General features: G+C 33.3%; 2 protein-coding genes across 3 annotated transcripts; both read left to right on the top strand.

The window, feature by feature from the left end:
• Window positions 1–3,494: 3,494 nt before the first annotated feature.
• On the top strand, window positions 3,495–5,944 carry LOC107924386 (TOM1-like protein 2). 2 transcript variants are annotated; one of them, XM_016854812.2, is made up of 4 exons: window positions 3,495–3,677; window positions 3,834–4,388; window positions 4,677–4,937; window positions 5,363–5,944. In XM_016854812.2, exons 2-4 carry the CDS (start codon window positions 3,903–3,905, stop codon window positions 5,744–5,746), a joined length of 1,131 nt encoding a protein of 376 aa, XP_016710301.1. In that variant the 5' UTR covers window positions 3,495–3,677; window positions 3,834–3,902; the 3' UTR covers window positions 5,747–5,944. The 2 variants fall into 2 exon arrangements, with proteins under 2 accessions (XP_016710301.1, XP_016710300.1); XM_016854811.2 differs by having other exon boundaries at window positions 3,495–4,388.
• Window positions 5,945–6,123: 179 nt separating this feature from the next.
• Window positions 6,124–8,536, top strand: LOC107924385 (patellin-4). The gene is made up of 4 exons (XM_016854810.2): window positions 6,124–7,348; window positions 7,454–7,578; window positions 7,659–7,800; window positions 7,891–8,536. The coding sequence occupies exons 1-4, from the start codon at window positions 6,479–6,481 to the stop codon at window positions 8,161–8,163; spliced, it is 1,410 nt and encodes a 469-aa protein (XP_016710299.1). The 5' UTR covers window positions 6,124–6,478; the 3' UTR covers window positions 8,164–8,536.
• The last annotated feature ends 4,423 nt before the right edge of the window (window positions 8,537–12,959 follow it).

The raw sequence follows: 12,959 nt of genomic DNA, 5'->3' as shown, positions 1-12,959 counted from the left end.
CTCCAAAAAGCCTTATTGTTGCACTAATTGATTTGGCTCAATCAAATATCAAGCATATATACGCTCCTTAATAACATATCGTCTTAAGTTTGTAAGAAAAAAAATGTCAAGACTTCATGTTATTTTTCTCCACGATCGCAAATGTTATCAGAATGGTGTTTCAATTTGTGTCTTAAGCAACAACAATTAGAAAGATTGCATATACTTACCTTACATCCAAGTCCCGTTTATTTGGACAACGAGCTTACAATTGGTCACGCTTTATGTCTAATATAATCTGTCGAGTATTTTTGTGCCCTTAACTAGTTGACTAGATGGTTCATATCCATCGAAGGTTTGCAATTCCACCACGACACCTAGTGTAAATTGTTGCATTGTTGCTAACCATGACTGCAACTCGTTATAAGAATTGTCCCAATTTTCATATAATCAATAAATGGCCTTTTGTTTTGCATACCAAGCTTTATGATAACTGACAGTGTAATTATATTGAGATTGCATGTCAGCGATTGGAACAACAACTGGAATAGTCGGGCTTGCCTTCACCAACTGCATAATGCGATTGCAAATTAAGTCTAAATCTAATTTTCGGTGATCTTGTGAAAGTCAAGAAAAAGTGCAAGTGTGTGATCCATTCCATTTTCGGATCTCCCAAATTTGTGTCCTCTTCCTTAACACAACCCTAACTCTCCAATTATACCCATTGTTATACTTCCAGCACTTGCCCAACATACAAAGTCGGTGAAGATACCTCAATTTTATAATCAACACAAGCTTTGATGTTGTAGTGTTTGATGGCTGCCACAACTGCATACGTTAATGGAAATTATGCCTCTACATATAGATATTTGCAATTTGTAGCTGAACTCATCATATAACTTAGCACTATGCCGGGATATTCTGGAAATTTCAAGGCCTCGATTTCATTTATGTTAATGTTGTGCGTATGGGATGAAGGTTCATAGAGATGAAGAATGATACGATCTCTTTAAGCTTCTAGCAATTTGCAGCAGTATTGTCGTTGGCATTATTGTCAAAATCATCATCTTCTTCTTATTCTTTTTCTTCTCCCCCCTCCTCCTCTTTATTAATGTTGCCATTGGGAACACCTTTAATTTGAAGATCACTAAAGTCATTAATATATTCTTCTTCGTTTAAAAATTTGTATTGCTCGTCATCCATGTTCGAATTAATAAGCATCAACGATTTTTATGGTGCAACATATTGGTACGAATCGTCCAAAGCTTCGTTTGGGTCAGGATCCAACCCATATATAAACGATCATCTTCCCATTGGTGCATATGATAACTTTGTATACAGGTTCCCCCCTCATGTAGTTCACATATAGTTGGAGAAATATTAATGACAGGCATGGATGAACTTGGAATATCACCTACTCCACAATCTTGCTCAGCATCATACAACTCAGCTACAACTTTGTTGCATCATTTTCAGTTGAAAAATGGGTTGGTATCATAGTCTCAACATCATCATCATAAAGTTCAAGCGTGTTATAAATGAGTGGCTTAAATGACATTTTAAATCTATGCACCAGTCTAAACAATATCCTCCTACATTGAGCTATGATTTTTTAATTGATCCTTGACATTAATTCATCAATTTTGACAGTTGTATTGAAAAATATACGTATCTGATGTCTTGATTGAAAAATAAAAATGACTTCAATTTCATGAATTTTTTTATTATAATAGACTGTTTACAAAGAATTTTTTGTCCATATTTGAACCTTAAACTTGCAAAAAAAAAGCAATAAATTAATATATATTAACAATACTTAGGGTCCCTTTAGATGGGCGATGCGTTTACCTGCTGTTGGTGTAAAAACAATTGTGGCAGTGATACTATATACTTTAGCGATATTGTAGTGTGAAATAAAAAGAAAGTTAACACACTGCACTAAAGGTAAACACATATCCATAAAGGCCCTTAATATAATATAATATAATATAATATAATATAATATAATATAATTTTTTATCAAAAATAAAAAATTAACAATACTTATTTAATATTCTGAAAGTTAAATAAATACTTAAAAAATAAAATTAGGATTGTAAAAGTAGGTGCAGTAGTGTTGTGGACCCCAAATAATTCGGAACTCTCTATATGTTTTGAAGTGGAGTAGAGGAGGGTTTATACAACCTAGGGGTAGGTTTTAAAGGGTGAAGCGGAAATAAGTAGGAGTGAGCATTCGGTCGAGTCAAGTCGAATTAAGTTAAAAAAATTCGAGTTAGTCGAGTTGACGAATCCTATTTTAAGAACCAAACTCAATTTGAAAATTTTTCGAATCGAGTCGAAAAATTTCAAGTCAAGTCGAGTTGAGTTAACGAATCATATTATTTATAATCAATGTTATGTTTACATGGACTGATTATTTAACTAGTAGATGAAATACAAAATTATTTAACTACATAAGTAACGCTAACGGGTAAACATTTATCAAAACGACATAGTTTTGCCTTTTAATTTAATAGTTTTGACTTTTAACTTTAGAAAAGATAAATATTTATCAAAACGGAGTAATTATATATTTTCTTATTCGAATTTTCGAATAACTCAAATTGTGTAATTTATATTTGAGTTAAACTAAAAAAATTAATTTTTTTTATTCAAGTTGATCTGAATAACTCAATTAACTCGAATACTTTAAACTATTTAATTTAAAATTTAAAATTTTTATCAAATTTTTTAAATCAAATCGAATTTTACTCCGTGCTTAAAGTTATTTTTTTAGACCCACTAGTATTGATTGACGTAATACTAGCTTTGATTCACCCATCATTGATTGATCCAACATTGGCTTCGATTGAGCCAATACTGTTACATTAAACTTAAAATAGATATTGGCTGGTCGATTTTACGGTCCCAACATTTCACCATTAAAAGCCTAAAACCGACAACTTAACAGTCGCTTATCTGACATGGCAGTAAGTCGACTAATGAGTAGTCCATTTAGGTTTATGGTACATGCGTCTTTTAGTTAATCGATTATTCAATAATTAATTTAGGGTGTTACTATGCAAACTACTTTATCATATACATGTTTATGGGGTAAGCTAGTCCTTTAAGTCCGAAGGCTCACAAAAAATTTGAAAGGATTTAAAAAAAATATTACACTTAATAAATAAAAAAATTAAGCCTGTTTAAAATATAGTAGTATGACTTGTTTTTAATTTTATAATATTTTATATTATATTATTTATATATATTATATAATTTGTAATACATAAAAATTAAATCTATAATAATATTATATATTATTATAATATAACATTAAAAAAATGTTAATGTAAATTTAATAAATAAAAATATATAAAAGTTTTAAAATAATATAAAGAATTCAACTTAAATTTAACATTATATCTAGGCTCAGCACAAATTCAGCCTACCGAACACCTCTACCCCACCAATATCTTTGAATTAAAAAAAAAATCAATATATACATACAAGTTTCCTAAATAAACATTTGAAAAAACCTGACACACGTGAGCCGATGTACGACTTCTTTGAAAAGGACCCATCCTAGCGGGCCCAGGAAACACAAGGTCGCTAGACGAGACACGCGTATCTTAGACTCGGACGATTCTCCTCCTCATCGTCTCTCTCTCTCTTTTCGCTAAGCAAATGACCGATTCCAACTCAGTCCCTCTCTTACCGTAACTCAGCTCTCAGATATTCTCTTTTTCTTTTTATTTAATGTTTATGCTACGATGTTTTCAAGTTGCCCATTTTCTCTATCGTCTCTGCTTATAAACAACGTCGTGCTTTACTTGGGGCAATTTTTTTAACCTAGTCAATTTTTTTCAATTTAGGGTATTTTTCTTCGTTTAGCTTCAAATCAAGTGGAGATCTGGTTTGGTTAGTAACGCAAACAAGGAGGTATGGATAAAGCAAAACTCTCTGAATGGGGCGAGAAACTGAGAACGGGTGGAGCTCAAATGAGTAGAATGGTTAGTGGGAAAATGAAGGAAATTCTTCAAGGCCCCACATCCGAGTGGAAAGTCGTCGATGAGGCCACTTCTGAGACATTAGAAGAACCCAACTGGGGATTGAACATGAAGATATGTGCTATGATCAACAGCGAAGAGTTCAATGGGACCGAAATTGTTAGGGCCATCAAGAAGAAGATTTCGGGCAAAAACGCCGTCACCCAATGGTTGAGCCTCGATTTGTTGGAAGCTTGTACCACCAATTGCGAGAAGGTAGCTTCCGAGGTGGCTTCCGAGAAAGTTTTGGAAGAGATGATGAAGATGATTGAGAATCCCAACACTGATCACGGGAATAGAGGAAGGGCCTTGCAGTTGATTCGTGCTTGGGGACAATCTCAGGATCTTGCTTACCTCCCTGTGTTTCACCAAACTTATGAGGTAAAAAGAAAAAAACAAATTTTCACTTTGATTTCGTGTTCTTCTTACGTTTCCGTGTTCCATGTTATGTTGGTTTAGGCAGTGTTTTGATGTCAATCAATGGGCAATAGCATTTGTAGTTTCTTCATTGTAATCTATCATCCTATATCATTGTAATCTATCAACATACTGATTTATGATTATGCCTAGGAAAATTCTATGGGTGTTTTTTCAAAAATATGTTTAGCAACAATGAAACCTGTCGTTAGTTTTTGTTTTAACTTTTTCTCCTATCTTGACATAAAGCAGAGCTTGAAAGAAAGGAGTACACATGTACCAGTAGGTAACGGGAAATCAGGCCTTTTGCAGTATTCCTTGGAGTCTTGTATGAGATTGCCTCCCTCTGAAGATTATCCTGTCAATGACCCAGAATTGCATGCCAGTGATTTTGCCTACAACTATGGGAATCTTTCTGTTGAGCAAAAGAAGGAAGTTTTCGAAGTAACTCGGAACAGCCTTGAGGTGCTTTCTAGCATGTTGGTTAAGGAAACCGAGCCGAAACCCACAATGGTAATTAATCTGTTTTTAGCTGAAAACATGATTTAACTGTATGTACTTTGTTTTCTGTATTTCAGACCTTGCTGCAAATCCACCCATATATATTATGTAGTCATTTGAAACTAGAACATTTATTGTTACTTCAATTGGCGATTTTATTTCCTTAATTCATTTAACTTTTACCTGATCTAGTGCCTTTGATCCTTTGGCATGCCAGGAAATGAAATGTTACTGCAATTTAGTTTTTATTATATTTTTCAGAATGCTATTATTATCTGCATCATGAAGCTTGTTGTTCTTCCAATGTAATTTTTCCGCATAATATCTTCCAAGTCGAGGAATCTATTAAATGCATTCTCCCGGAATGCAAACCCTTCTCCAAATTGGAATGATATAACAAATGAAAAAAAAAAACTGAGAAAAGTTTTTGGTTGCAGGACGAGTTGACAAAGAGCATGTTGGAGAAGTGCAAGCAATCCCAGCCTGTTATTCAGATGATCATAGAAGGCACTACTGATGATGATGGAATTCTCTTTGAGGCACTGAATCTGAATGATGAGCTTCAACAGGTCATCTCCAAATTCGAGGAACTGGAAGCCGGCTCAATGTCTGGAAGACAGCATACCGAAAACTCTGGCACCACTGCAGCTAATGCCACTGTTCCAGTTGAGACCTGTAACGAAAATACGATCAGTGATTCCCCTTCAACACATGATGAAACCAAGACAACAGCTTCTCCCTCGACCCATAAAGAAACCAAGATAAGTGCTTCCGACAAAGTAGACACTAATGAACCAGCAGTAACAATAAAACACGATTGAGAATTAAGGAGTTTAGAGCGTTTCCTTGGTTTTAATTTCCAATGCACGACTTTTGTGCTGGTAACTTTATGGTTGACTTATTGTAAGTATTGAATAAGATTACGTAGTAGTCCGTCCCAATGCATACTAGTTTATCAGGTCGTGTAATTTACATGCTTTCTAATATAAAAACATATATAAAGTTCGTATTGGATTGCATTTGTCATTGTTTTTATTTCATTACCCTCAAAACACAAACATAGACACACTTGCACTGCATTTATTATTACTGGATAAGGGTGTATCATGGGCGTTTTTAACTTTATGTATATGTATGGGCATGTCTTGTTTCAATTTCATCCGCAAATGCTATATATAATTATGGTTTTTGATAAATTTACTTATTATGTTCAATTGTTGTTCGACTGTTATCTATATTGTGGCATACAAAATCCCCATTTCTTTTTCTAACAAAACAATCACTCTATTAAACAAGTCATGTTAATTGGTCCAAAAGAGAACATTTTTTTTATACCCAAAAAGAACCTATTTCAAGCGTTTGCAAACCTGGCAATCAAACAAATGGGCTCATGCTTTTTCTCTCGCCCTAAATTTGGCGCCTGTTAATCAGCTGTTACCACATCTCTCTATTTATCCCTCTTCAATGAATCCCTTAACCTTTAGGGATTCAGTTTCCATCCAGATTCCGAATATTCTTTCAAGGAATAGCCCCTAACCAGAAGAAGGTTAGAAATGGGGAAGAAAAGAGAAAACATCAACAAAGCAAAAGAAAGTGGCAAGGTTCAGGATCAAAACATGGCTAATCTATTTGATTATGAGATTGCCCTCCAAGTTCAAGAGGGCCATGAGAAAGGGTGTCCAAGTCAAACCAACTCCGACCAAGAAACCGATGAGGAAACCTTTGAAGAACCTCCATCCGTTCGAGAAGATAGACTGAATGTTGCAAAGAGAATGAAGGAAAGGAAATTCAAGGCCTTGGTTGAATTTAGGTGCCGAGTTGAAGATGCGATTCTTGGGGATTATCTCTTTGGGAAACCAAGCAACAAAGTTGGTGGAGAAGACAACGCAAAGGCCATTGAACAACTGAAAGAGATTACACTTTGGGGTGTACCATTGATGCCAAGCAAACGCCATGGAGGAACCGACATTGTGCTGTTGAAATTCTTGGAAGCAAAAGATTACAAGGTGCTTGAGGCCTTGGAGATGCTTCAGAGGACGTTAAAATGGCGGAAGGAATTCAAAGCCGATGAAATCCTGGAAGAAAATCTGGTTCCTGGTTTCGAAAACTTGACTTATCAAAACAGTAGAGACAAGGACGGTCACCCTGTGTATTACAACGTATACGGTGCCTTGAAAGACCAGCAAACCCAATATAGGATACTTGCTTCAGAAGAGAAGCGCGAAAAGTTCTTGAGATGGAGAGTTCAATACATGGAGAAGGCTATCAAGGAACTCAGGTTTCAACCCGGTGGAACCAACTCCATTGTTCAGATCATAGATATGAAGCACGCACAAGGGCCTACCACAAAGGAACTTCGTTCTGTTTGTCGAAAATCTTGGAAGTTGTTTCAAGATCATTATCCTCACCTCATCCATCTAAATGTAAAACCACATAATACATACATACATACATACATACATACGTACGTACGTACGTTTTGATTAATTGATCATTGCTCCATATCTTAACCATTGAGATAATTGCAGATAATCATAAATGTTCCCTTGTGGTATTATATCTCCCATACGTTTTCTTCCCGGCTGAAAACTCAGAGAAAGAAAAGCAAGATTGTTATTGCCAGACCAGGGAAAGTTACTTCCACTCTTCTCAAGTAAGAAATCTTATAATCTATTCAGTAACAAATATTTACAGCCTGTTTCTCCTTTTAATCCATCTTTGTCTGGAAACTAGGTTTATACCCCCAGAAAACCTTCCAGTTGAATATGGAGGTTTCAAAAGAGATAACGACGACGACTTTTCCCCAGAAGACAAGGTTTCAGAGGTTACGGTTAGAGCAAATGCATTTGAGCACATCCGAATTCCAGCTCCTCAGGTACAAATATAATGACCCAAACCCTCCAATATACCAAAAAAAAACCCAGCTAGAAAAAACTAACCAATGTATGTATGTGATTTATATCAGGCTGGAGTGACAATGGTTTGGGATTTAACAGTGGTAGTATCATGTGATGTATCCTACAAGGAAGAGTTCATTCCAGACGATGAAGGGTCGTACAAAGTGTTGCTCCAAAACGAGAAGGAAAAGAAGAAAGGAGAGGGTGTTAGGAATTCATTTTATATTAGTGAACCAGGGAAGATAGTTATAACCTTTGATAACCCCTTGCTCAAGAAGAAGGTTCTCTATAGATATAAAACCAAACCCACTGTTCCCATCTACGTCTTAAATAAGAAATAGGATAGGATTGTGTAGTGAATTAATGTTCTTGGTACGTTTTATTTTATTTTTTTTCATTTCACCTAATACTATCCTTGACTTGACAGATGATCGATAATTATTTGCATAGAGTCTCCCCCAACTTCCCTTGTTGTAAACTGTTGCGTCTAACTTTGTAACATGTTGTACTGATATTAATGGCTTCTGGTTAATTAATAGCTATATTTGATGTCTGTCATATGAGGACATGATTGAGGGCAGAGTGAATATGATCCTTTATAGATTAAAACCAGATGAGGTTTTAGTAGCTGTATTGCTTTCCAGCGCTGGCATTAAAGGTCTGATAATAGTAGATTATAGCATCAAGGTGTTCGCGTCCGGAGCGTTCTCTTTTTTGAGGTTTTCTTGTTGACTTTTGACATGTTTGTTTTTTTCCCGAACACCAGAACTACCAACAGTTTCAACTATTCCGTAATCTTCAAATTTTTTATTGGGTTTTTGTCAAATATTTATTTTTTTACTTGTGAATTACTGATTCATTTTTAAAAAATATATACTAGTTTTAAACTATAAACAATATTTTAAAATGATAAAAATCCTTGGCAGAAATAAATTTAAAGCATTTATACCGTAACTACAAAGTCTAGTGTGATGATTGTTAATAGTATAATTGGAAGTTTGAACCCTATTCATGAAAATGGTGGGTATAATTTTTTTTCTTTTTATTTATTCTGGTTTGTCACACATCAATATTATTATTTTCAGGGTAAATTATACTCGATGTCACTAAATTATTAATAAAATATGTTTTGGTCACTCAACTTTAAAAAGTTACAAAATGATCTTTTAACTATTCAATTATTTAAGTCATCGAGCTGTTAAAATTATTACTGTATGGCCTTCTTTGCTCACACCGTTTTCACCAATTAAATTCTCTCACTTTCCTTCTCTTCTACAATTTAGTTTTTTTTTCATGAAATAGATTTGAATATCATAAATCTGCGAACCAAAATCAAAATAGCTTTATTCTTTAATCTTCAACATTGATTGTCAGATTGACTTGGATTTATAATATGTTTTTCTACTTGTTGATGGCTATTGATCTACCATACAAATTGTTGCTTGGAGCTCGCAAGCCAGGCTTTTTTAAAATAAAAACTTAACAACCTAATGACTTAAACAAAAAACTTTCAAATGGTTTAATGACTTAAATGAAAGCTTTTGAATAATTCAATGATCATTTTATAACCTTTTAAAGTTAAGTGATTAAAATGTAAACTTACTAATATTTTAGTGACCATAAATATAATAATATTGATGTTTGAGAAACTAAAAATAAAAAAAATATACCTGCAACGTGGACGAGAAGTAAAAAATTATGTAGTTATTTTTACATTTATTGATTTTAAAAAATAAATAGTTAATTTATAATATTGATTTGAATGAACTAACCAAGTTTTTTTCCTTCATTTTTACAATTTAAGAATGAAGAGGATCTAGTTAAAAAAAATGAAGAGGAACTATAACTAAAAGTAGATATTTGGGTGAATTGCCCCAGAATGCCAATTTTTTTTAAATTATCGGATTAGGTCGATTTTGGAGAGAGAGAGAAGGAAAATACATCCAATTCTTTTTCTCTCCACGATTTTCGTTTAAGATTTTTTAAGATTAGGGATAAAATAAATAGAATGTTAAAATTATTACGCTTTCTTGAGAAATTTTAGCATGAGTAGGGGCCGGTTTGGAGTGGTTAAAATTTGATCCTATGGGAAAAAAAGGTTAATTTTAGAAATAATCATGTTTTGGTCTTTGGGGACCAAATTGTATAGAATGTAAATGTTTGGAGTAAATGTGTAAATATTGTAAATAAGAAATTAGATACATTAAATTGAATAGAATGTGAAGTTGAGGCTAATAAATGGAATAAATTATATTATAGATCAAGATCAAGTTGATAATCATGGAAAAGGGAAGGTTGTGGATTAGTCCCTAAACAATTAATGTTTCTGCATTTTGGCCCTGGTAAGTTCGTACGGGTTAATTTTAATATATTTTTAAACATTTAATTACTTATGGATGAAAATATTAAAATGGCTTGGAAGTATTGAATTGTGGCAAGTGGAATGATTTGGAAAAGAAGTTGTATTAAATGTTGATACATGATAGATATGTGAGCCGATGAACATAGGATAGGATACGCTTGGCATGTCAATAGGTCATAACGCACACTATACGGGATTTGGTTGATACTGAGATGATTATTCTGGTTTTATTAATGTTTACTGAATATACCGAAGTTCAGCATTTGTTGTGAACTGTCGCATTATATTACAGTGCTTCAGGTGTGTTTCGGGGGCAGATGTAAAGCCTACGAGCTTGACACTTAATGCCGGGGTGTGTTTCAGAGGGATGTCAGCCTATGGCTTGATGCTTGGTGCCCAAGTGTGTTCTTGTTTGGTTAGCTCATTTGAGCGATTTGGTGTGTTTGGTTGGTTAATCATGTATCCAAATCCATTACAACGTTCATCGGGTATATTTAGTGTTATAACATAATTGATTGAATTGATTCATTCGTATACAAGTTTTTGATTCACTTGTGATTTGATTATGAATGACAGGGCTATGATTTATAACTTTTTTGTATTGATTAAGTTTATTCAGTAAGTTAATTATTATTTTTATTCTGTAGAACTTACTAAGCTTAAGTAAGCTTACTTGTGCTTATTTACTATTTTCTTGTAGATATGTACTTGTAAATACGGGTGATCGGATCAACTTCAAGATTCACACTATTCGAAAATCTATCGGTAGTTTTTGAATGATCGTATTAGGTTATATGGCTTGTAATAGGTTAAATGAATTTATGTGGATATTTTGTGAAGTTGTTAAACTTGAATGATGCTTGTCTTTAGATGTATTTGGTACATGTGAATATGTTGTTGGTTTGGTATATATTTATGTTTGGAACTTGTTTGGTATATTTGGCATAAATTTTATGAAAGTGAGTGAATATGACAATTTGACTTATAGATTGAAAGAGGTGGTATCTTGGTATGTATTGTTAAGGATGTTTAAGTACTTTAAAAGCAATTACTTTGGTTTGGAATGTTATTTTAGTTTGGATATTGAATTGTGGTGTCAATGAGGACACATTGGTTAGTCTTATAGATGTTTGAATAGGTTATTTTAATTGTCTATTGTAAGATAGGTGAATTTTGGCCTGAATTGAACTTTTAAATATGAGGTTTTACCATTTTAAAAACAAGTATTGATACTTTAGCATTTGGTATCGATATTTGACCATTTGAACAATTTTCTAACTAAACAGAATGCTAATTTGGTATCGATTTTTATTTGAGTATTGATACTTTTTCATAAAATATCGGTACCCTAAAATAAGTATCGATACCATTGTTTTGCAAAGAAAACAATAGTCAATTTTGGTATCGATTTTCAAAAAGGTATCATTTCAATATTGATACCAACTACGGATTTTCAATATTTTCATTAAAACTTTAGAAATTTTGTAAACCTATCCTATTCTATGCTTGGATTTTACAATGAGGTGCTTTTAGAGTTTTAAAACTTATTATGCTTGATTATTTAGAATATCAATTATCAATAAGTAACTATTGTTTAGTAAGTGATTATTGGTTGTGGAATGTTACTATAGTATCTATTTACTCTGGTTTGGATACCGGGTCGGGTAAGGGGTATTACAAATAAGGTAAGAAAGTGACAAGTTTGTTAAACTATATAGCTAACTCATGTTATATGGATCTCGATAAGATGGTTAATCTTGTAAGCTGAGTTGTATGAAGTTTTTGTTGCAAACAAAGTTAGTATGAAAATATTGACCTTATATAAACAAATATGATTTTTAAATTATCTTGGCCTTGGCAATTCAGGTTGCATTCGGGATGATTTCATTCTACATGTCATATTGAAGTATACTTGATATGAAGTGATGTTATTAATTTGGGCCTACTTTGTTGCAGCTTCTACATATATCTGAAATAAAAGTTAGAGAGACCAAAATGATGAGGACATCCCCCATTATCATTGTGGTAGTATGAGTTTCTTTTTTTGCATCAACAGTTTTTTCATACTTGATTTCAAGCTTCTTAAGGTTTCTGAAGCTGATGTTGATTGTCTTTTCCCTTTCAATGTTCACAGTTTCAAACTCAGTAGATCTATTGCGTACGTGATAGAAAGGGTAAAATAACAGAAGGCGAGAAGGTATATGACTAACTAGTTAGTTTTTTTTTGCATGCATTGCTGGTACATATGCTCATATCTTGTTTCAGGTGAAATTTGTGTATGAAATTAACTACATTAATTGAACTTTTGGATAAATCGGTGGGAGATATGTTAGTGTTGTGTTAATTATACCTTTGTTTTAAATGATTTTTGATCTTTAATTTACCATTTCATGTGTGTATAGCATAGACATTGACTATGTGTTGATGAATTTGTGTTTTACTAGGATACAATTCACACTGTGTATTATGCCTGGGCCATGCAACAAGTGGATGTAGAAGAACTCAGAGAGGGTGCCCTCTACCTCATATGGAAGCTTAGAGAAATGCAACAAATCGATGTACAAGCCCTCTTCTAGTGTTTTTTTTATCTTAAAAGAGGGGAGGGGGTTTTACAAATGGATGTCGTAAAATGATATTGATCTCTCCTACTTTGATTATTATTATTTTTGCTTATCCTCTCTGGGTTTTGTAAGTAATTTTTGTAATACCCCGAAAATTTCTATAGTAAGGAAAGTAAGATAATATCTCTGATATAGTAAAATAAGGAAATAAAGT

Source organism: Gossypium hirsutum, chromosome D11 (assembly GCF_007990345.1).
Source record: "Gossypium hirsutum isolate 1008001.06 chromosome D11, Gossypium_hirsutum_v2.1, whole genome shotgun sequence".
Lineage (NCBI taxonomy): Eukaryota > Viridiplantae > Streptophyta > Magnoliopsida > Malvales > Malvaceae > Gossypium > Gossypium hirsutum.
This window is presented reverse-complemented; position numbering and strand designations above follow the sequence as displayed.